The sequence below is a fragment of the Schistocerca americana genome, chromosome 2 (assembly GCF_021461395.2).
Source record: "Schistocerca americana isolate TAMUIC-IGC-003095 chromosome 2, iqSchAmer2.1, whole genome shotgun sequence".
In the NCBI taxonomy this organism is placed as follows: Eukaryota; Metazoa; Arthropoda; class Insecta; order Orthoptera; family Acrididae; genus Schistocerca; species Schistocerca americana.
In genome coordinates, this window is record NC_060120.1 from 731,806,794 (window position 1) to 731,830,096 (window position 23,303).

The 23,303-nt window shown below is 41.1% G+C and overlaps 1 protein-coding gene across 1 annotated transcript in view; it reads right to left on the reverse strand.

The window, feature by feature from the left end:
- Nucleotides 1–14,135: 14,135 nt before the first annotated feature.
- LOC124594389 (protein takeout-like) overlaps nucleotides 14,136–23,303 on the reverse strand; it is a 43,472-nt gene continuing 34,304 nt past the window's right edge. Inside the window, exon 3 of the mRNA XM_047132758.1 lies at nucleotides 14,136–14,266. Within this exon, the coding sequence (XP_046988714.1) occupies nucleotides 14,136–14,266 (131 nt within the window). The remainder of the gene's footprint in view (nucleotides 14,267–23,303) is intronic.

The window sequence follows — 23,303 nt, forward strand, 5'->3', positions numbered from 1 at the left end:
CCCGGGTCTTTCTGCTTATTGGGCAGATATGTTGACCATCACACTACCACAGCGCTACGGTCAACAGAGCTGCACGAACTAATCAAGTCGAATACCCTCCCCAATTTGAGTTTATGTTCGGGAGGGTATTTGACTTGATTACTTCGTGCAGCTATGTTGACCATAATGCTATTGTGGTGTAATGGTCAGCACATCTGTCTAGTAAACAAGGAGACCCGAGTCCTGGCCGCAGCACAAATTTCAATTCACTTCTTCAGCTCCCAACGTTATGGTAGATAAATTAGAGACTTAAATGTCTAAGGGAAAATTTAATTTAAGTTACATACGGTCACATGTAGCAGAGCTTTTCCCCATTACGTCTAATGCTGGGGTGCTATTCCAGTGTCGGAGTGCTCTGGTAGTGGTGACAATATAAGGGGAGATGTGAATTGGATTTTGTGTTGGGGAGGGTTATTTGACGTAGGTAGTTTGTGCAGCTATGATGACCGTAATGCTGTGCAGGTGTAATGGTCAGCATATCTGCCTAATAAGGGAGAAGACCCAGGTTTGAGTCCCAGCTGCAGCACAAATTTCAATTCACTTCTTCAGATTCCAGCGTTAGGGAAAATTTAATTTAAGGTCTATACGATTTCATGCATAAGTTAAGCAACATTCGGCATGGTCGATACTTAGCTATCTTTGCAGCAAGAGAGAGGAGACAACGTGGTATAAGGTTCCTGATCACCAGACTCTTTGCCAATGTCCTTGGTCAAATTCCAAACCTCTCTACAGTGTCTCACGAAGTGACAGTATGTTACATCGTTGATGGTGATCTGTCCGTCAGATGGGGGTGCTAAAGCTTGACGGCTCCCTTCGTGCTACTCGAGAGGAGTGGGATATGTGCCGGCACCATGTTTTACCCTCTACCTTCTCTCATCTTCTCCAATGCGAAAATGACACTACACTACACGCAGTCGCCTACACTTGAATACACAACTCCTACGTTCCGCGAAGGAAACATGTCACTCTCACGCAAAAGACAGGAAAAACCTTTCCAATTAGGCTGCTGTACCTGCTCTTCTCTGTCTCTCAGCCGACAATCGCACATGAATTTACTTTATCTGCAGTGTTGGGAAAGCTAAATTGATAAATTTTTGCAGTCAGAGTCATTGACAGTTAAACATTATATTCTGAATAATATCAGTGATGTACTGTTGTACGAACACACTTATGCGACACTCCCTTTGTGGCGCCGTGCTAGTACTGGCTTCTCACGGCCACCATGTTAAGGACCTACCTTGTGAACTCCGATTTAGCTGACACCACTGAAGCCAGGTACTACTACCGACGTCAATAGCGATTTGCTGACGAAAGTCGCTGCCGGTAGATCCGATTACAACAAAGGAATGACTATCAGCAGCCTATTAAATCATTAGCCTGCAGAAACGCTTGAACGCCCATGCCTCTGGAATACAGCAGTCACAGTGACTTTGTACGCCAGCCGTAGTGGCCGAGCGGTTCTAGGCGCCACATGTCTGGAACCGCGCGACCGTTACGGTGCCTTTATGGTCAATATTTCTCACACTACGATCCTGCTTCGGGCATGGATGTGTGTGATGTCCTTAGGTTAGTTAGGTTTAAGTAGTTCTAAGTTATAGGGGACTGATGACCTCAGAAGTTAAGTCCTATAGTGCTCAGAGCCATTTGAACCTAATCACCTCTGAACCGTGGGCTATTTCGTGTGCCTTGATTTCAAGTATTATTCACTGGCGCTACTATTGGCAACGCGAAACGATTGTAGCTTGTGCTGATTATTTCTGGCAGACCGAGTCCTAAAGTAGACCTTGAGCAGCGTCAGGGAGGCAGTAAAAGCCAGGCAGCTAGTGACAGTAAGTAGACTGCAGGGCATCAAGGGCCGAGTTCTGGACGTAGCGGGACAGTCGGGCATTAGCCCTGTTTATGTCAAGACTTGGTGTAACTGGTAAAGTCAGAGTTACGGCACTGAGCTGAGTATGGCGTCCTTCTGACCATGGGCCGCTTATTTTCCGGCTTTAATAATCCATGCTGTACGGAACTGGGTGGTGGGAGCCGCTCTGGGTATTTCCGGGATCATCAAATATCTGCCGCATCGTGCCTTTACGGTCAGTATTTCTCACACTACGATATGCTCACCTCTGTTGCCTGCTTATTGAAATATTTATTTGACCATAATTATCTGAGCTAAGGCTCTGTTGCTTCAGATTACTTATATTTTTGATCACTCAAACATTTGGCTGTATACGTAACTGTGCCTGTACTGGGGATTTCTGTGTACCACTGACAGCTTCAGTGTAGTGTATCTGAGTTGGCTATGTGCAGTGTGAAAAACTAAATTTGGTGGTTAACCTTAATGGTAGATTTTGCTATTGATATGACCATCGGCTTTCTTCTGCTGTAGTATTGTGGTAGCATGTTTTGACAATAAGCTGTGGCAAAAATTTTGCAGTTCAAATTGTGATCTGAAATGTTTTTAAGCACATTGCGTTTAATCTTTTTGTATATTTTGTTTATTTAACAGAAATTTCGTGTATTCAATATATGTGTTAAAACTGAGTTGTAGATTTTCATGTCTAAATACCATGGAAGGAAGCACTGCTTGTAAGATATAATTATAAAGCTCAGCCTTGTAGAGGTAAGCTTGTCATTTTCCTTACGCAACTGGTTTATGCTAGGTTCCTTGCTGGGTCGTTTGGCTAAATTACTGTCAAACCTTATTCTCTCGGAATTTATTAAAGTTATCCTGTATCAAATGTTATTCATCTAAATGGTTTAAGATACATTACCTTCGGCACTACTACGAGTTCTTGATATTTTGTAAATTTGGTTAGAGATAAGTTTTTGAAATTTGGTGGCATATTAAGAGGCCTTATCCTGACCATTTCGAAAGAAGGTTGCCATTAATATTTTCTTAATTTCTTTGTTTGGCCTATGTTTCACATAACTGGTGTTTGTTACCAGCACTACTGAGACTTCTGAGCTTCGCGTATGGTTTTTTAGCAGCTGGGGCCTCGGGACGTGTTGCTGTAATGTACCGCCCTGGTGTTTATTGGCTGCATTTGGGATATGTCTGCGATTGCCTTAGCATTCTGTTTCGCACCGCCTGCTAATAAATTTTAAGAGGTGGATATATTATTCAATTTTCTCATCTGTTGAGCCTTATTTAAAGTTTTTATTAATGTCGTGCATCTCCTTTGGAATATGCTTGTAACGCCTATGTTATGAAATTCGGGTAGCTACGTCTTTTCTAAACTTGCTTAAGCACAAGGTACTGTCTTGATTATTATGTTTATTATTTCCATATTCCTTAACCATAATTGCTGGTTTGATCACAAACTGGGATTGTACTTGCCTCATGTGTGGGAAACCTTAATCAATTTCGTTGTTTTGGTACTTGATAAAATTTTCCGATGTATTGATATTAGTAGTGTGTTTGCCCTCTTGCGTGTTAAGGGCCTGTTTGGTTAAAGAAAGAAATCGATTGCTTTATACTAATTTTCCTGTTTCATAGTTATGCTGACACTGTGTTTTGTGCCTTGTTGAGGTACAATCATTTGCTGTAAGGAAATAATTAACCTTACTCTGCCACTCATAATTATTTGTAATTATTTTTTCATTTACTATGCTGTATGTTGTCGGTAAGTAAATGTAACGATTCAGACTACAAATGACGCTGCTATTCTGGGTTCGCCCTCCCATTCTTTCCTTGTCCTACCCCATCCCGTGTTTAGGGATTTGAATTTCAAAAAAATTGATAAAACTATTACACAGCAAACGAGGAAGGTAACTGGTTCACATGGAGTTAAGGATATTTACAATTACCAAATTGTTGTTAAGATGAATGTCCGTGTACTTTTCCTAGGAATCATTCACTTTTTAATTCATTTCAATATTATGACGCGTTGCTGTATCACAACCCCATGCATCATTACATAAATTACAGGGTTAACCAAAGAACTTTGGTCTTATAGATCGCGATTACACGCAGATATTAAGCTTCTAGGTAGTCTGTCAGTTAGAATTTAGTAATAACCTAGATGTGTTTTTAATTAGGGTCTAAATTCGAAGTTCACGAACAGGTAATTTACGCAGTGCTGCATAACTTGAATCAGTTTTCTTATAGCATGATTTTTTGTAAGCTGTTGTGCTGACAGCACACTTTGCTATACTTTTCTACTGCAATATATCATGAAAAAATGCCAATGGCTTTTCTGATTTATTGCTTTGAGTACATAGTCGAGATTTTCCTGGGAAAGTCGTTGTATGTGTCCCATGAGACGTGATGTCAGGTTAAGTACTCGTTTTGGACGGTGAGAGCTGTGTCCCAGAGGCATGGGCGTTCACATGCTTCTGCCCAGTACTATATAGACTAGTGGTTTAATAGACTGTTGACACCCATTGCTTTGTTGTAACTGGGTCACCGGCGGCGACTCTCGTCATCGTATCGTTACTGACGTGGTCATCAGTGTATCATGAGACATGAGCTAAGCTTAGGTACTCGATTTTGACTCCGACTGCTCTAGCCCAGAAGCATGGGCGTTCACGTGTTTCTGCCCGGTATTATACAGGCTAATGATTTAGTGCACTGTTGATAGTTATTCCTTTGTTGTAATCGGATCTACCGGCAGCGACTTTCGTCAGCAAATCGTTACTGACGTCGGTAGTAGTACCTGGCTGCAATGGTGTCACCTAAATCGGAGTTCACAAGGTAGGTCCTTAACACGATGGCCGTGAGAAGCCAGCACTAGCACGGCGTCGCAAAGGGAGTGTCGCATGAGTGTGTTCCTGCAAATGTGGTGAAGGTTGGTTGTGCTAAGATCCTATGTTCTTCCCATCGGGAAAACAGTAGACGGAGATCGAATTAAACGATGGCTGATATCTTTTCTACGTGGCTGCTTTAGGCATACAGTCTGCTTATCGGTATTCCAGACATCCGTGTGAGACATTCTTTCAAATCGGCGCAAGCAACAAATTTTGAAGTTGATCTTAAAAGATAAAGTACATACTGAACCAACGAAAATTGCTCCTATCGGAGCACAAAAAGGGCGCTTGTGTCCCTCTTTAAAAGACCTACGAGCATAAATATGCTGGTCTGTGAGTGCTCACGCCGTCCATCCCTATGAACGGTCTCCACTGAAGTGTATTTTTCGTTTCCACTGTTTTCTGTCTCCTTTGCTCACACTGCTTGTGTATCCATCCCTCTCTCTCTTTTACTGCCACTGTCTTTCACTGACCATCAAAATCTCCTCTCTCTTTGGCTCCCACTGCTACTGTCTTCATCCATCTCTCTCTCTCTCTCTCTCTCTCTCTCTCTCTCTCTTTGACTGCCGTTTTCTCTCTCCCACCATAACCGTCTCTTCTGTCTTGCTCTCCACTGGCACTGTCTTCTCTCTTTTCCATCCTCACCGTATCTCTGCTTCTGTTTCTCAGCACAAACAAGAGCTATTATTTTCGCATGCATAATTTTTGATGATGAAGACGGAATGAGGATTGAGGCAGCTAGTTCCTCACTTTTCTGCTAGATTCTTTTGAAGAGGAATGCATTCACCTCTTATTTTCTTCGACGGGAGCATTTTTCCTCTGGTTCCATTATTTTCCCTGCTACAGCATGGTGTACTGCTTGCGTAAAACGAAACCTACAGCTCGGGTAAAGTTTTGAAATATTACCTACTGTCAAAACTTTTATGTACTTTGAAACATATTATGACGGAAAAGGTTGTTGCCCCCTCCCCTCCACCCTCCATTACTTCGTCTCACAACATACTGTGGTTTTTTGTTAATGATGACACATTGGTTATATTAATGATTTGTTGAGATACCGAGACTTCAGTGTTTACTTGTTTACGTTATTATGCACATCCTTTCCCATTACTCTAATGTGGCTATCAGGTTATGGAGTGAATGACTGCTTTGATTGTGATTTCAACAGATCACATGTAGTTCAGAGATACATGCTTCACATAGATTTTTCTGCCAATCTAATCCGTGTTGATCTCGGGCAAAGATGCACCTGTAGTGGTGGAAGCCTTGGGGGTTGATAGGAAGTCCTAGCCTCCTTATCAGGGCTGAGCTCAATGATCGTTGGCAGCACTCCTCCATTTTCCGTCACTCGTCTTCTGGATGGCTGAGAGGATGGACGGTCTCGATGCAAGTCTCCATCAAGCTATCTGATAAATTTCGGAAGTATGAGGTATGTTGTTGTTGTGGTCTACAGTCCTGAGACTGGTTTGATGCAGCTCTCCATGCTACCCTATCCTGTGCAAGTTTCTTCATCTCCCAGTACCTACTACAGCCTACATCTTTCTGAATCTGCTTAGTGTATTCATCTTTTGGTCTCCTTCTACGATTTTTACCCTCCACGCTGCCCTCCAATGCTAAATTTGTGATCACTTGATGCCTCAGAACATGTCCTACCAACCGGTCCCTTCTTCTTGTCAAGTTGTGCCACAAACTCCTCTTCTCCCCAATTCTATTCAGTACCTCCTCATTAGTTATGTGATCTACCCATCTAATCTTCAGCATTCTTCTGTAGCACCACATTTCGAAAGCTTCTATTCTCTTCCTGTCCAAACTATTTATCGTCCATGTTTCACACCCATACATGGCTACACTCCATACAAATACTTTCAGAAACGACTTCCTGACACTTAAATCTATACTCGATGTTAACAAATTTCTCTTCTTCAGAAACGCTTTTCTTGCCATCGCCAGTCTACATTTTATATCTTCTCTACTTCGACCATGATCAGTTATTTTGCTTCCCAAATAGCAGAACTCCTTTACTACTTTAAGTGTCTCATTTCCTAATCTAATTCCCTCAGCAACACCCGACTTTACAGTTAAAATTACTAATCCGTTCGATTTCAGCACTGTCGTAGTCAGGATTACGTTGCGACCACGATTTTTAATTATTTTACGAGTAAACTCATCGGTTTGGACCTAGATTTGTAATGAGAGCACGGAGCTCATGCCAGTCCAGTCATACGAAGTTAAAACTGCGATGCCTTCAGCACATTTGAGGTATATTGAATTCTTGTTACAGCTCTCTTGCGTTTATTCGCTGACGTTAACTTGCTTTCTGATAATCTGATAATTTTTGTTAGTAGAGTGGGCATCACCCTTTTGCTTCAGTCAGCTACGCGGTCGCAACGGTCGTAACGAAGTATGGGGAATCTCATACAGTGTTTTCAGCTTAGGGTTTCTTGAGTAAAATACGAAATATTTAAGTGATATTGCGTGTGAAATTATTTTATTTCTTTTTTGGTCCGATGGTCATTGTCTCCTTACTGTCATGTGTACAGGGTGGTCCATTGATAGTGACCGGACCAAATATCTCACGAAATAAGCATCAAACGAAAAAACTCGTCTAGCTTGAAGGAGGAAACCAGGTGGCGCTATGGCTGGCCCAATAGATGGCGCTGCCATGGGTCAAACGGATATCAACTGCGTTTTTTTTAAAATAGGAATCCCCATTTCTTATTACATTTTCATGTAGTACGTAAAGAAATATGAATGTTTAGATGGCGCTGTAATAGTCACAAACGTATAAGTACTTGATGTCACGTAACATTCCGCCAATGCGAACGGTATTTGCTTCGTGATACATCACCCGTGTTAAAATGGACCGTTTACCAATTGCGGAAAAGTTCGACATCGTGTTGATGTATGGCTATTGTGATCAAAATGCCCAACGGGCGTGTAATATGTATGCTGCTCGGTATCCTGGACGACATCATCCAAGTGTTCGGACCGTTCGCCGGCTAGTTACGTTATTTAAGGAAACAGGAGGTGTTCAGCCACATGTGAAACGTCAACCACGACCCGCAACAAATGATGATGTCCAAGTAGGTATTTTAGATGCTGTCGCGGCTAATCCGCACATCAGTAGCAGACAAACTCCGTGAGAATCGGGAATCTCAAAAACACTGGTGTTGAGAATGCTACATCAACAACGACTGCACCCATACCATATTTCTATGCACTAGGAATTGCATGGCGACGACTTTGAACGTCGTGTACAGATCTGCCACTGGCCACAAGAGAAATTACGGGACGATGACAGATTTTTTGAGCGCGTTCTATTTAGCGACGAAGCGTCATTCACCAAGAGCGGTAACGTAAACCGGTATAATATGCACAATTAGGCAACGGAAAATCCACAATGGCTGCGACAAGTGGAACATCAGCGACCTTGGCGTGTTAATGTATGGTGCGGCTTTATGGGAGGAAGGATAATTGGCCCCCATTTTGTCGATGGCAATCTAAATGTGCAATGTATGCTGATTTCCTACGTAATGGTCTACCGATGTTACTACAAGATGTTTCACTGCATGACAGTATGGCGATGTACTTCCAACATGATGGATGTCCGGCATATAGCTCGCGTGCGGTTGAAGCGGTATTGAATAGCACATTTCATGACAAGTGGATTGGTCGTCGAAGCCCGCACGTTCACTAGATCTGACGTCCCCGGATTTCTTTCTGTGGGAAAAGCTGAAGGATATTTGTTATCGTGATCCATCGACAACGCCTGACAACATGCGTCAGTGCACTGTCAATGCATCTGCGAACATTACGGAAGGCGAACTACTCGCTGATGAGAGGTATGTCGTTACACGTATTGCCAAATGCATTGAGGCGGACGGACATCATTTTGAGCATTTATTGCATTAACGTGGTATTTACAGGTAATCACGCTGTACCAGCATGCGTTATCAGTAATGATAAGTTCACAAAGTTACATGTATCACATTGGAACACCCGAAATAAAATGTTCAAACGTACCTACGTTCTGTATTTTAATTTAAAAAACCTACCTGTTACCAAGTGTTCGTCTAAAATTGTGAGCCATATGTTTCTGACTATTACAGCGCCATCTATCACAAAGCGAAAAAAGTGGTCTAACTTAAAGATTCATATTTATTTACGTACTACACAAATATGTAATAAAAAATGGTGGTTCCTATTTTAAAAAAACGCATTTGATATCCGTTTGACCTATGGCAGCGCCATCTAGTGGGCCGACCATAGCGCCATCTGGTTTCCCCCTTCAAGCTAGACAAGTTTCGTTCTTTGCAGTTTTTTCGTCTGACGCTTGTTTCGTGAGATATTTGGCCCGGTCACGATCAATGGACCACCCTGTATAGTAACGCATGGAGAAGGGACCATCTGCATCCTAAGTTAGTTAAAAATAGGACTTGCGCGTGTCGCGTGTGAAATTTGCCTATTACTCCACGAACGAACCATTCGGTGAGCAATTGCTTTCCAAGTTCCCTCGTAGAGTTGGCTGGACAAATATTGAGCTGCCGGCTTTCTGCTGGAAATTCAATCCCAGAACTATCGAATATTATGAATTCTGATATCCTGAAAGGAGTTGTCCGCACAATCTTTGCACAATGATCGTTCTTGTATAATTCCATGACAGAAAAAGCGTGAGATGAATTTTTAGGCTGCATTGAATATTTGTATGTACTCATCGAGCGTATTTTTATCTGCTTGACCCCTTTTGCCTGAATTAGCGTTATCTTCTGGGCCTGCCGTCCATAGAATTTGTAGCCATTATCCCACGTCTGGCTGGCACCAAATTGAAAGTCATGCGTGAATCATAATTCCATTAGCAACATTATACTCCTCCCGGCCGTAATTTAACAGACCGACTAGCTTATGTTCAGCGCAATCAACGCCTGTAATATGTTTATTATTGTTCGTTCCCCACTGATATGCAGCAGAAATGTCGGAATAAATTGTATGTCTAAATGAGAACCCTCAGTTGTTTCGAACAATGATCTGAACCACTTGATTCCACATTTTAATAGAATACTGGATTGAATTGCCAGGATTATCGCTCTAATGAAGTCAGTAAATAAAAGTACGACACCTGTAGCAATGGATCATGGTTGGCTGTCACACTAATATTTTCCATATGCTAGCTTCTTTGGTTGCTTGTGGCAACGTTGCGTTATTCCTTGGGTAAAATTCTTCCATTTAACATTTGAATCATTATCTGATCAAGCAAACCAATCAAGCTGATCCCCTTTCATGACTGATTAACAAGCACTGAACCCGAGAAGGCAGTGAAAGTGTTTTCTTACCCGGCACGGTAATGCACACCGTCAGGCAACGGTCTCCAAACATACTCGATGCTCCGAAAAATGAGAGCTCAGTCGAATAACAAAGATAACAACAAAAAAGTAATTTAAAGAACAAAAAATTACACATAATATAAAGTTAGCACAAGATCATTAGCTTTAAATTTTTCTGCGAACTTTGCTCATCCATCGCGATTCATCGAGATCGCCCAGCTTACGATTTGTAACTTGAAAAAGTAAATATGTTATTAGAAATACATCACTGAATTTGCGGTCCTCCCCGTTTCACCTGATTTTTGCTAGTCATTTTAAGATGTATAACGCATGTTAAGACCCATTCTAACACATTTTTTGCTAGCGCAGTACTACTTTGGGCATATTTGTATAGGCGAGAAGCGCTCATTATATAGGGACGGCGCAACGTAAACTTTTATTGGTTAAAACATGCTGACAAAAGCATACGTGGGTGTGCTGAAAAGCAATGGCTCGGAAGTTTTGATATGAAGACTCTTAAAGCTTTTTAAGTAAAAAAGCCTTAATAACATTTATCATCTTTATTCTTCATGTCTACATATTTGTTTCTTGACATAGTCACCCTGGTGAAGAAAACATTTCTCCCACCGAGAGACCAGTTTGTTGATATCGTCACTGTAGAAAGCTTGCTTAGTTGACGGAGCCACAAACTCACATAAACATGCACCTCTTCACCACTATTAAAGTGAAGTCCTGGAAGATGTTCTTGAAGTTTTGGAAACACATATAGCCCGCATGTGGCCAAGTCGGGACTGTATGGAGGGTGATCGATGACAGAGAACCCAAGGCGGCGGACTGTTGCAGATATATGCATTCGTATGTGGTAGAGCATTGTCATGCTGAACGAGAGAGTGCTACATATGTGGACGAACTCTTTCAGTTTTCTGTGCGATTACAGTACTGTTTCTCACTCACGGACGAAGTTACGACACCCGGCCCATGTTACACGACACAACTCAGAGCCCTCCAGAGGCAGAAGGTTGCAACTTGCATCAGCGAAGCGGAGAAGCCGACCGACTAATATGCATGGCATTTAATAACTCAGCCGATATTGAGAACAGAATAAAAAATTCGAAGTGATTACTTTTCATCGCGCCCGCGTACTTTGATGATCTCAGAACCCTTGCGTGAAACCTAGAACCCTTGCCATGAGTTCACTACGTCCGTTAAAACTATCTTTACGATTCAGAACGGATGTTGCATTTACACTTCATATGCATAACTACGGAAACTTTGAACCTCTGAATCTCGGTAAAAGTTAAGGATATCGAAAAAGTTTTCGAAATTCCACCCAGAAAGTCATTTTAAGAACAAATGGTAAACATTTCGATGATCTGCTGTGAACAGAAATTACAGAAGTGGCCATTCCCACAACTGGTTCTTTGTGTACCCAAAAATCAGTGGTTTTCGTAGTTTTCTCAGGAACCTAACATGAACAGATGACACTTTGATAAGACGCCGAAGGCCCAATCTAGACCACGCCAAATCCAAAAGAACCAACCGATATGCACAGTTTGACTGGAGGGAATGTGGAATGTTTAAATTTTTATCCTGTACGGTAGGATGGCTACGGAATGTCCGTTCTTCCGCTATATATAATAATAGTCTCTAGGCCAAGGGATAACTTGACCCTTAATCTATGTAATCAATAAAACCTGAGATACGACCCCCTGAAAAATCGCATTTCATGCTTTTTTTTTACCTAGAATGTATTCAAATCGAAATGAACTTCAAATTAGAACACGGTACAAAATTAGTACCATTATATATAATCTCTGTGTTGCAAAGATACATGTTACATTACAACTTTTCAAACGTCTACAATGGATCCTCCGTACGTTCCTTCAAATCTATAGCTTCAAAGTTTCTTAGAAGACTGTTCGAAAGCGTCCTAAGGCCTGCCATACCGTTTCCCTCATGTCCTTTAGCACTAACAATTATTTATTTTATTTTAAAACCTCTTGATATGTTGATCTATAAATTCTGCTATCAGCGTTTAGAAGTGGACATTGGGACTTTCTGGCGTAAGTAAGAGCCATTTACACTTAAAACTTTTACTAAAGTTTTCACATTCCCCAACCAGAAGTGTTTTTGTATAGTATTTATTCATACAGAAGTTCTGTCATTCTGGGAATTGACAACAGAATGTGGGCACTTTCTCACATTCCACTGTTTCAAATGCAGTGGTAAAGGCTGTTTGTTTCGAATATTCTAGAATCTGATGAGGTCATTGAGCTGCCGTTGTATCAACTCGTAAAGAGGAGATGGGGAAAGGGAGGGAGCACCTGTCTGAACAGAGGCCTACATTTGTCTAACTTAAAGAATTTTCAACTCCAATTACGGATTCGTAAAGCTTAGAGAAAAATCTTCTGGAGTATTAGGAACAGGAAACTCATTATGACGATCAGTAGTTCTTTTTGGGGAATAGCGTTCCAAATAGTAGTATACCAGCTACACGCACATCACAACACAATTCTCGTGTAAGCAGTTTCAGGATATTAAAATGCGATAATTTCATTATAACAGCTCTTAAGAAGCGAAGACACATACCTGGTCTCAGCGCTAGGAATTACATGGTGAACGCGTGTAGAACATATAGGCGATCACGCTACTATTTCTGATATTTATGGCAAAGTCAGACAGTACTGCCTACTATGTTTTTTCGGAGGCCAATATTCAGTGAAAATAAAGTAACTGCAGATAATAGCACTATCATAAAACTATAGAATACAAATTTTAATGGCAGTTTCGACAGTTAACAATGTTCAGTTAGTTTTACTTCTGTAACATATTATGTACTGAATAGTGTAAAGAACTGAATTTTGTATAAACTAAGAAAAAGTATGTAAAGTACAATGAGAAAAATGGAACCTATTAGTAATAGTTTTCAACACATTAAAATTAAAGGCGTAATGTACCATCAAACATATACTGGGTCTATTAAAGTGACCACCGGTTTAGATACATGCTCCGAAACGTTGCTCATAATATTCTAGAATTGCTCGAATAAAGCCCTTTGACAACTTCGGGAACGTTTACCAAGTATCTAGAGACGATTTCTTATTTTAAAGACTCTTGGTTGCAAAAGGTTTGACCACTGTGAAGCTATCTACACTTCACGAATTTGACTATGCTTTACAAAATCGGTATCGTTATATTGATAATACTATGGAACAGAACTTTTTTCTGTTGACCATCAACTGTGTCTTTTGCGTATAGTAACATGACTATATTGGGATGTAAGAATCGTGACCGCTGCCGTTGTTTTATTTATACCTGTTCTTTGTCTTGTTGAGGATCTGACATTCCATGTTAACGAGGGGAACAAGACATGCCTGTTGTCGTAAGTCCAAATTAATGAACAGTTTAAGCTGTAGACGAAGTCTTTATATTATGAAAGTAAAAGGGTGACAGCTATTGACAGCATGAAATATCTGAAGTAATCATATGTCTGTTTTCGACTCTCTTTCCCTGATCGAGTATGGCGACGCAATGGTTGTGACACTAGAAACGTTACGCAATCGGGATTCAAATCCCTCCCCGTGGTGCTGATTTACTTATTGTGCTCTTACTCCGGACCATTCCAACTGATGCTAGTGTAGACATGACGTATCCGATATATCTAAACATCCACGTCCAGGTGAACCATTGCTCCGTCTCTAAGGAAGGAAGGAAGGAAGATTAGTTTTAACGTCCCATCGACTGCAAGGTCATTAGAGATGGAACACAAGCACCTATTGAGGAAGAAAGATAGGGGAGAGGGAGAGAGAGAGAGAGAGAGAGAGAGATAGAGAGAGAGACAGAGATCGGTCGTTTCCTTGAAAAGGAACCATACAAGTATCTGCCTTTAACGACGAAGGGAAATCACGGAAGTTTCTAATGAAGTAGCTGTAAACGAGATAATAAATTCATTCACGCAATTTATTTCTTTTTCCTCTTTCTTACTATCTGGTTTTTTGTAGCAAACAATACTGATTCAATTATGTATGAGCACTCCTATCATTCCGTTTGTTCTTTACTTTTAAAGTTGCTGTAAACAGATCTTGTAGAAGACGCGTGTCCAGTGCACTGTTCTGCGGGTGGGGTGGGTGTCACATTCTGTTCCCCTCTCTCCTCCCGTTCCCTAACCCCTAAAAAATCACCAATTATGGATGTGTAAAAGTTTAATTATACTAACAATAAAATGTTTTAATCCAGTAATAATACTAACAGCTTTTTTCCATCAATACTTAGCACATTGATTTATCATAAGTTCCAAGAAATTGCAGTACAGATATGCATCATTTGCTCGACCATTTGAGAGGTAGCGTACATGTATCCAGTAACTTATTTAAGAACAATAATTGAAAGAAGTACAACTCTGACGATATCTTATTTCACACGATATAAAACAAAGCGTGGAGTCGTCAATTGTCTTTGTATTTGTTTGCTTAATGGAAGGTATTTTCCTTCCTTTTTTCTTATTCAACGTTGTGTGGCCTGTCAGTTCTACCCGAGCCTCACGATACGTTTCGGATCTGTTGTGGCCTGTAGGTTTTGTCAGTTTGTGGGAAGTTGCTTTTACCTCGTTGGAATGTTAAGGCTCAATCTAGATATAGAAGGGGTCAGTGAAGTGAAGTGGAAGGAAGACAAGGATTCAGTGAAGTGAAGTGGAAGGAAGACAAGGATTTCTGGTCAGATGAGTATCGGTTAATATCTACAGCAGCAGAAAATGGTATAACAGGTGTAGGATTCGTTATGAATAGGAAGGTAGGGCAGAGGGTGTGTTACTGTGAACAGTTCAGTGACCGGGTTGTTCTAATCAGAATCGACAGCAGACCAACACCGACAACGATAGTTCAGGTATACATGCCGACGTCGCAAGCTGAAGATGAACAGATAGAGAAAGTGTATGAGGACATTGAAAGGGTAATGCAGTATGTAAAGGGGGACGAAAATCTAATAGTCATGGGCGACTGGAATGTAGTTGTAGGAGAATGAGTAGAAGAAAAGGTTACAGGAGAATATGGGCTTGGGACAAGGAATGAAAGAGAAGAAAGACTAATTGAGTTCTGTAACAAGTTTCAACTAGTAATAGCGAATTCCCTGTTCAAGAATCACAAGAGGAGGAGGTATACTTGGAAAATGCCGGGAGATACGGGAAGATTTCAATTAGATTACATCATGGTCAGACAGAGATTCCAAAATCAGATACTGGATTGTAAGGCGTACCCAGGAGCAGATATAGACTCAGATCACAATTTAGTAGTGATGAAGAGTAGGCTGAAGTTCAAGACATTAGTCAGGAAGCATCAATACGCAAAGAAGTGGGATACGGAAGTACTAAGGAATGACGAGATACGTTTGAAGTTCTCTAACGTTATAGATACAGCAATAAGGAATAGCGCAGTAGGCAGTACAGTTGAAGAGGAATGAACATCTCTAAAAAGCGCCATCACAGAAGTTGGGAAGGAAAACATAGGTACAAAGAAGGTAGCTGCGAAGAAACCATGGGTAACAGAAGAAATACTTCAGTTGATTGATGAAAGGTGGATGTACAAACATGTTCCGGGAAAATCAGGAATACAGAAATACAAGTCGCTGAGGAATGAAATAAATAGGAAGTGCAGGGAAGCTAAGACGAAATGTCTGCAGGAAAAACGTGAAGACTTCGAAAAAGATATGATTGTCGGAAGGACAGACTCAGCATACAGGAAAGTCAAAACAACCTTTGGTGACATTAAAAGCAACGGTGGTAATATTAAGAGTGCAACGAGTATTCCACTGTTAAATGCAGAGGAGAGAGCAGATAGGTGGAAAGAATACACTGAAAACCTCTATAAGAGTGAAGATTTGTCTGATGTGATAGAAGAAGAAACAGGAGTCGATTTAGAAGAGATAGGGGATTTAGTATTAGAATCGGAATTTAAAAGAGCTTTGAAGGACTTACGGTCAAATAAGGCAGAAGGGATAGATAACATTCCATCAGAATTTCTAAAATCATTGGGGGAAGTGGCAACATAACGACTGTTCACGTTGGTGTGTAGAATATATGAGCCTGGCGATATACCATCTGACTTTCGGAAAAGCATCATCCACTCAATTCCGAAGACGGCAAGAGCTGACAAGTGCGAGATTTATCGCACAATCAGCTTAACAGCTCATGCATCGAAGCTGCTTACAAGAATAATATACAGAAGAATGGAAAAGAAAATTGAGAATGCGCTAGGCGACGATCAGTTTGGCTTTAGGAAAAGTAAAGGGACGAGAGAGGCAATTCTGTCGTTACGGCTAATAATGGAAGCAAGGCTAAAGAAAAATCAAGACACTTTCATAGGATTTGTCGACCTGGAAAAAGCGTTCGACAATATAAAATGGTGCAAGCTGTTCGAGATTCTGAAAAAAGTAGGGGTAAGCTATAGGGACAGACGGGTCATATACAATATGTACAACAACCAAGAGGGAATAATAAGAGTGGACGATCAAGAACGAAGTGCTCGTATTAAGAAGGGTGTAAGACAAGGCTGTAGCCTTTCGCCCCTACTCTTCAATCTGTACGTCGAGGAAGCAATGATGGAAATAAAAGAAAGGTTCAGGAGTGGAATTAAAATACAAGGTGAAAGGATATCAATGATACGATTCGCTGATGACATTGCTATCCTGAGTGAAAGTGAAGAAGAATTAAATGATCTGCTGGACGGAATGAACAGTCTAATGAGTACACAATATGGTTTGAGAGTAAATCGGAGAAAGACGAAGGTAATGAGAAGTAGTAGAAATGAGAACAGCGAGAAACTTAATATCAGGATTGATGGTCACAAAGTCAATGAAGTTAAGGAATTCTGCTACCTGGGCAGTAAAATAACCAATGACGGACGGAGCAAGGAGGACATCAAAAGCAGACTCGCTATGGCAAAAAAGGCATTTCTGGCCAAGAGTAGTCTACTAATATCAAATACTGGCCTTAATTTGAGGAAGAAATTTCTGAGGATGTACGTCTGGAGTACAGCATTGTATGGTAGTGAAACATGGACTGTGGGAAAACCGGAACAGAAGAGAATCGAAGCATTTGAGATGTGGTGCTATAGACGAATGTTGAAAATCAGGTGGACTGATAAGGTAAGGAATGAGGAGGTTCTACGCAGAATCGCAGAGGAAAGGAATATGTGGAAAACACTGATAAGGAGAAGGGACAGGATGATGGGACATCTGCTAAGACATGAGGGAATGACTTCTATGGTACTAGAGGGAGCTGTAGAGGGCAAAAACTGTAGAGGAAGACAGAGATTGGAATACGTCAAGCAAATAATTGAGGGCGTAGGTTGCAAGTGCTACTCTGAGGTGAAGAGGTTAGCAGATGAAAGGAATTCGTGGCGGGCCGCATCAAACCAGTCAGTAGACTGATGACCAAAAAAAAAACCCAGACCTTGTTCTTCAGAATTCGTAAGAGTGTCATACTAACACCAAATAACAAATTTTTCTAAAATCTACAACTCTAGAAACTGCTCTTTTACTAGAAAGTTTTTGATGCTGAGAATTACGAGGGTTGCCCAGAAAATAACGCCACGCATTTTTTTTTCTCAGCCGAAAAGAATTCAACGAATGCGAAACGGTACGCATGTATTATTTGAAGTCTCCTGCGTGAGCGCGCCAAGTTTCTGTCACTTACCACAGATAGTGTATCAGCAGAACAGTTTCAAAATGGCTTCGGGAGGTGATATACGTTACAAGTAACTTTTCTCACTGCAGAGAAAGAAACTCTGGTGAATATTCACAAACGCTTGTGCAAAGTCTATCGAGAATCTGCTGCCGACAAAAGTACACCAGTTAGTCGCTGGGCACAGACGGTGAGGTCATCAGAAGGCGGTTCGTAGGAGCTGCAAGATTTGCAGCGCTTCGGGGAGACCATCCATGGCTGTTGCACCTGACATGTTGCAGCGAGCTGATGTGATTAGCGAGGACAGATGCATTACGACTTGAGCAGTTGGAAGACGTATTGAGGACGATGAGGATGTGATTCATACCTCTGCCACCAGGACAAGAATGATACCGATAGGGCATAAACGCCCTTGTTTCGCGCTGGAGGAAGGCCATAGAACGGGATGGAGATTACATGGGAAGAAAGGGAGAGCAGATAAAACATCATTCTTTCGTGTGTGTAATTCTCATTATGTTCAATAAAGAATTGTTTAAAAAATGCGGTGCATTACTTTCTAGGCAGCCCACAAAATTTCAGGACTGAAATATCTTCTGGGCGTGATCTATATGGTCTGAAACTTGTTCAATATTCGCAAATTTTACATTTCAAGTTGTTGTTGTGCTCAGTCCAGGAGACACTGAAATAAAAGTGTGTATGGGACAGGCAGAAGGGAAAACAGTATAATCATTAACATCCGTTCGGCCTCGCTTTTTAATTAGTGGGTTCTCTGTAGTGGATGTTTCATTCCATTTTTTCATTCACTTCAATTCTATCAGTTTGCGAAATGTTTTTTGTGGATAATGTTATTTTGTTTTCAGACTTTTAGGCCAGCTGATTCCAGGAATTGTGCAGCAGTTCCGTCTTCAAGAAACATTTTATTATTTCCTATCTTTTAATTTGTATGCTAATTTCCTCTTCATTTGCCGTATTTGGGTTTAGGTAAATTTCTGCTGGAAGTTTTTCTTAAACACTTACAAAGTTCTCTGTCGTTCTCTTGGTTGTTAATTGCCAATTTTCCAGTTTCCTTATTGAAGCAGAGATCTTAGAATTGGTTCCTATTTAGGTTTAGTACAAAGCTTTTATAAGAGGCCCTTGTGTTGTTTGACCTGTGCCAATGTACAAATCGATAATACACGCCAGTACATCGTTTCTTATCTAGTGTCAACATCTTTACCTTTTGCGCCTACAGAAGGACAGCCGGCCCAACGCCGACCTCACCTCCTGCTTCCTGAAGGCACATATAATCTCCTATTTTAATGAAATTCCATTTCTGAGCAATTACATGCATAGATTAGCACAAAATATTATTTTTCTTTTTTTAATAAAATTTTACAGGTAGTATCATATTTGGTACCTGTGGATTAACGTGTTGCGTAATACGCATGAAAGGATAGAAAACAAATAAATTCCTTACGTTCCAAATTTAAGCTTCAACTTCAATTAACGTAATTTTTTGGTTACATACTATGGAACTTAAAGAGACAGTTGCGTTAACTTGCGATACAACATTGTATTCTGTACAACGAATGAAGGTGAGACCCTTAGTCCTGCGACCCTACAATGGATCTGCTTTTCTGATGAAAATTTATCACCTCTGGCAAACGTAAATCTTTTGATGCTATAAACCTAACCGATGGCACGGCCCGAGGTACACTTGGATATCTGGACTCATGCTGTCCGTCATTCTCTTCTGAACTGCTATCATTTTGTTTAGCAAGCCTCTTGTAGTAGATCGTATTTTTAGCAATGTCAAGTTTGAATGCGTAATACTGTATAGTTTCCTTTCTTGTCCATTTATTTTGGATAGCACCCTGTCTGTAATCCAGCCATGCAGCAGTAATGACGAAGTCCACAGAATGATGTATTATTTTTACTTTTAATTTTTCTGTTCTCCCTCACATTTCATATTTCCCCACGCCCCTTTCAAAATTCTAAAGTCTAAGGCATGATATTTAGGCGTCAGTAGTTCACTGTGCACCAAAAAATTGGTATGGTTAATAATTATAATTGTAATAAAGAAATCTCGGGGTATCGTGAGTGATATCATGCACAAAACCGTTCGTTAGTAATAGTAATATCACTTTTAGCCACTGGACTTCTTGTCATGTTAGTTCGAAAACATTATAAAAACAAGATATAACAACATATGAAGTAATAACAACTGATAAAGCTGTTTAATTTACCATTTTTTTGTTCCACATGTCGTTTCAATACAAAATCCGCTACTACTGAACGCGGCTGCCATCTGCTGATATCGGTAAGAATGTGGAACACTTGAGAGACGGCAAGCGCGTAAACTATAGCATACGATACTAGCAGCCCAACCCGTCAGGTCAACGAGCGACGAGATAAAAGTATCATGTGCGATATCAAAGGACGCAGTAGCTTAAGCGGATCGTTCGAGTTCGCCAGAGCAGTCACGTCCTGGACTGACTTGTGGCACTGCAACCAGTGCAAGGCGTAGTACAATGACACGTGACCCTATGTAGTGGGCAAGTGAATAAGTTTGTGTCTGCTTCTTTCTACTTCTATGCGTTTCTGCAGTTAAGAGAATAGTCTTTCAGGGAACTTAGCCTAACCGCATTAAGTTTGGCACTCGACACTGAAGGCAATGACTCCGCCACCCCAGAATGTTCACGAAAGAATAACTATTCGGTGATGGCTTTGTTAAATTTCTTCTTGTCCTTCCACTCTTATTGCTCCCTCTTGGCTCTTGTACCTACTGTATAACCCCTCATTCCGTACAGCTTACCCCGATCTTTCTCAGAATTTCGAACGTCTTTCACCATTTTACAATGTCTAACGCTTTCGTCGGATTCACATATTTTACACACCAACGTCAATAATCGTTTCGTTGCCACATCCCCCAATGGTCTCGACCATTCTGATGGAATGTTACTTATACCTTTTGCCCCATTTGATCTCAAGTCCTAAACCTCTAAATTATGATTCTAATACTGGATCCTCTATTTCTTTTTCTATCACGTCAACAGGGAAGTCCCTCATAGAGGCCTTCAGTCTGCTCATTCCACCTATCCACTGTCTCCTCCTCATTTAGCTCACACCTAATGTTACCATCCCTGCTTTCAATTTTACCGAAGGTTGTATGGATTTTCCTATGTACTGAATCACTCCTTTCAACTTTCGTTGTTCAGATAGATAGATACAGGGCTATTACAAATGATTGAAGCGATTTCATAAATTCACTGTAGCTCCATTCATTGACATATGGTCACGACACACTACAGATACGTAGAAAAACTCATAAAGTTTTGTTCGGCTGAAGCCGCACTTCAGGTTTCTGCCGCCAGAGTGCTCAAGAGCGCAGTGAGACAAAATGGCGACAGGAGCCGAGAAAGCGTATGTCGTGCTTGAAATGCACTCACATCAGTCAGTCATAACAGTGCAACGACACTTCAGGACGAAGTTCAACAAAGATCCACCAACTGCTAACTCCATTCGGCGATGGTATGCGCAGTTTAAAGCTTCTGGATGATTCTGTAAGGGGAAATCAAGGGGTCGGCCTGCAGTGAGCGAAGAAACGGTTGAACGCGTGCGGGCAAGTTTCACGCGTAGCCCGCGGAAGTCGACGAATAAAGCAAGCAGGGAGCTAAACGTACCACAGCCGACGGTTTGGAAAATCTTACGGAAAAGGCTAAAGCAGAAGCCTTACCGTTTACAATTGCTACAAGCCCTGACACCCGATGACAAAGTCAAACGCTTTGAAGTTTCGGCGCGGTTGCAACAGCTCATGGAAAAGGATGCGTTCAGTGCGAAACTTGTTTTCAGTGATGAAGCAACATTTTTTTCTTAATTGTGAAGTGAACAGACACAATGTGCGAGTCTGGGCAGTAGAGAATCGTCACGCGTTCGTGCAGCAAATTCGCAATTCACAAAAAGTTAACGTGTTTTGTGCAATCTCACGGTTTAAAGCTTACGGCCCCTTTTTCTTCTGCGAAAGTACATTACAGGACACGTGTATCTGGACATGATGGAAAATTGGCTCATGCCGCAACTGGAGACCGACAGCGCCGACTTCATCTTTCAACAGCATGGTGCTCCACCGCACTTCCATCATGATGTTCGGCATTTCTTAAACAGGAGATTGGAAAACCGATGGATCGGTCGTGGTGGAGATCATGATCAGCAATTCATGTCATGGCCTCCACGCTCTCCCGACTTAACCCCATGCGATTTCTTTCTGTGGGGTTATGTGAAAGATTCAGTGTTTAAACCTCCTATACCAAGAAACGTGCCAGAACTGCGAGCTCGCATCAACGATGCTTTCGAACTCGTTGATGGGGACATGCTGCGCCGAGTGTGGGAGGAACTTGGTTATCGGCTTGATGTCTGCCGAATCATTAAAGGGGCACATATCGAACATTTGTGAATGCCTAAATAAACTTTTTGAGTTTTTGTATGTGTGTGCAAAGCATTGTGAAAATATCTCAAATAATAAAGTTATTGTAGAGCTATGAAATCGCTTCAATCATTTGTAATAACCCTGTATTTGTTTACAGTGTTGGTGATTCACTTGGCTCTTTTCATGCTACAGTCCTTGAGAAGTGCTCTAGCTGCGTAGCGTAATATTTTACTTGCAAAACTTTTAATTCTATACATGTGCCTTGAGTCGTGTTCAGATTTAACTTCCGTTGTTCAGAGAGATAGATCTTATTTGCTTATAGTGTTGGTAGTTCACTTCCTGTCACTGAGGTTAGTGTACTGGCTTCGTTATATTCCCACTACTTTAATATTCACTATTCTGGTGTGCATGGAATTTTCGTGTTCTGCTTTTCATTTATCATGCATTAGCAGGTGAATAAGACAGCCAGTCAGTGGCAGTAAATGGTGGTTTTCAATTAACCTTAACCACGCTTCAAATGATTTTAACCCGTCTGCTTCAGAAGGGCAGGAAACAAACTTTACGTCAGCAAACACTCATTTAGTGTCGGCAAATATCTGTACATCCATTTGTAAAAGTTAAGGCCCGTAAAACGAAGGGCTTGTCACATCAGTTAAATCAATCCTATATAATGCCACACCATGTTAAGAGCTACATGCCGACTCATATAGCTCTTCGTACAGTTCAAGAACTTTTTGCTGTTCTTTTTGGATAGACCATAGACATATAGCGTGAGGTTGCACATCCTAGTTGCACGTGTTCTGCCCATAAGTGAGGTCAAGCAAGCGCTTCTAAGTACCGTCTATAATAGCGATCTTCGAGTCACTCAAAAATTATAAGAGAGGAGATGGAAAACCTTCTGAGAACAATTTTTTCAAGAAAAGCTTTTTCAATACTATCGTGTTCTTGGTATTCTGCTGCATGTCCTTAGACTTGATCCATGTACGAAATCTTTCAAACAAACATTAGTAGGAGGCACACGGTCCTCCTCGTGCTAACTTGTACTTCCCTCTGAGCTTCCAAAATTTAAAACATATGAAAAGTGTTTTTTGTTGAGTGCAGTTCTATTAATTAAAAACTTGATGCT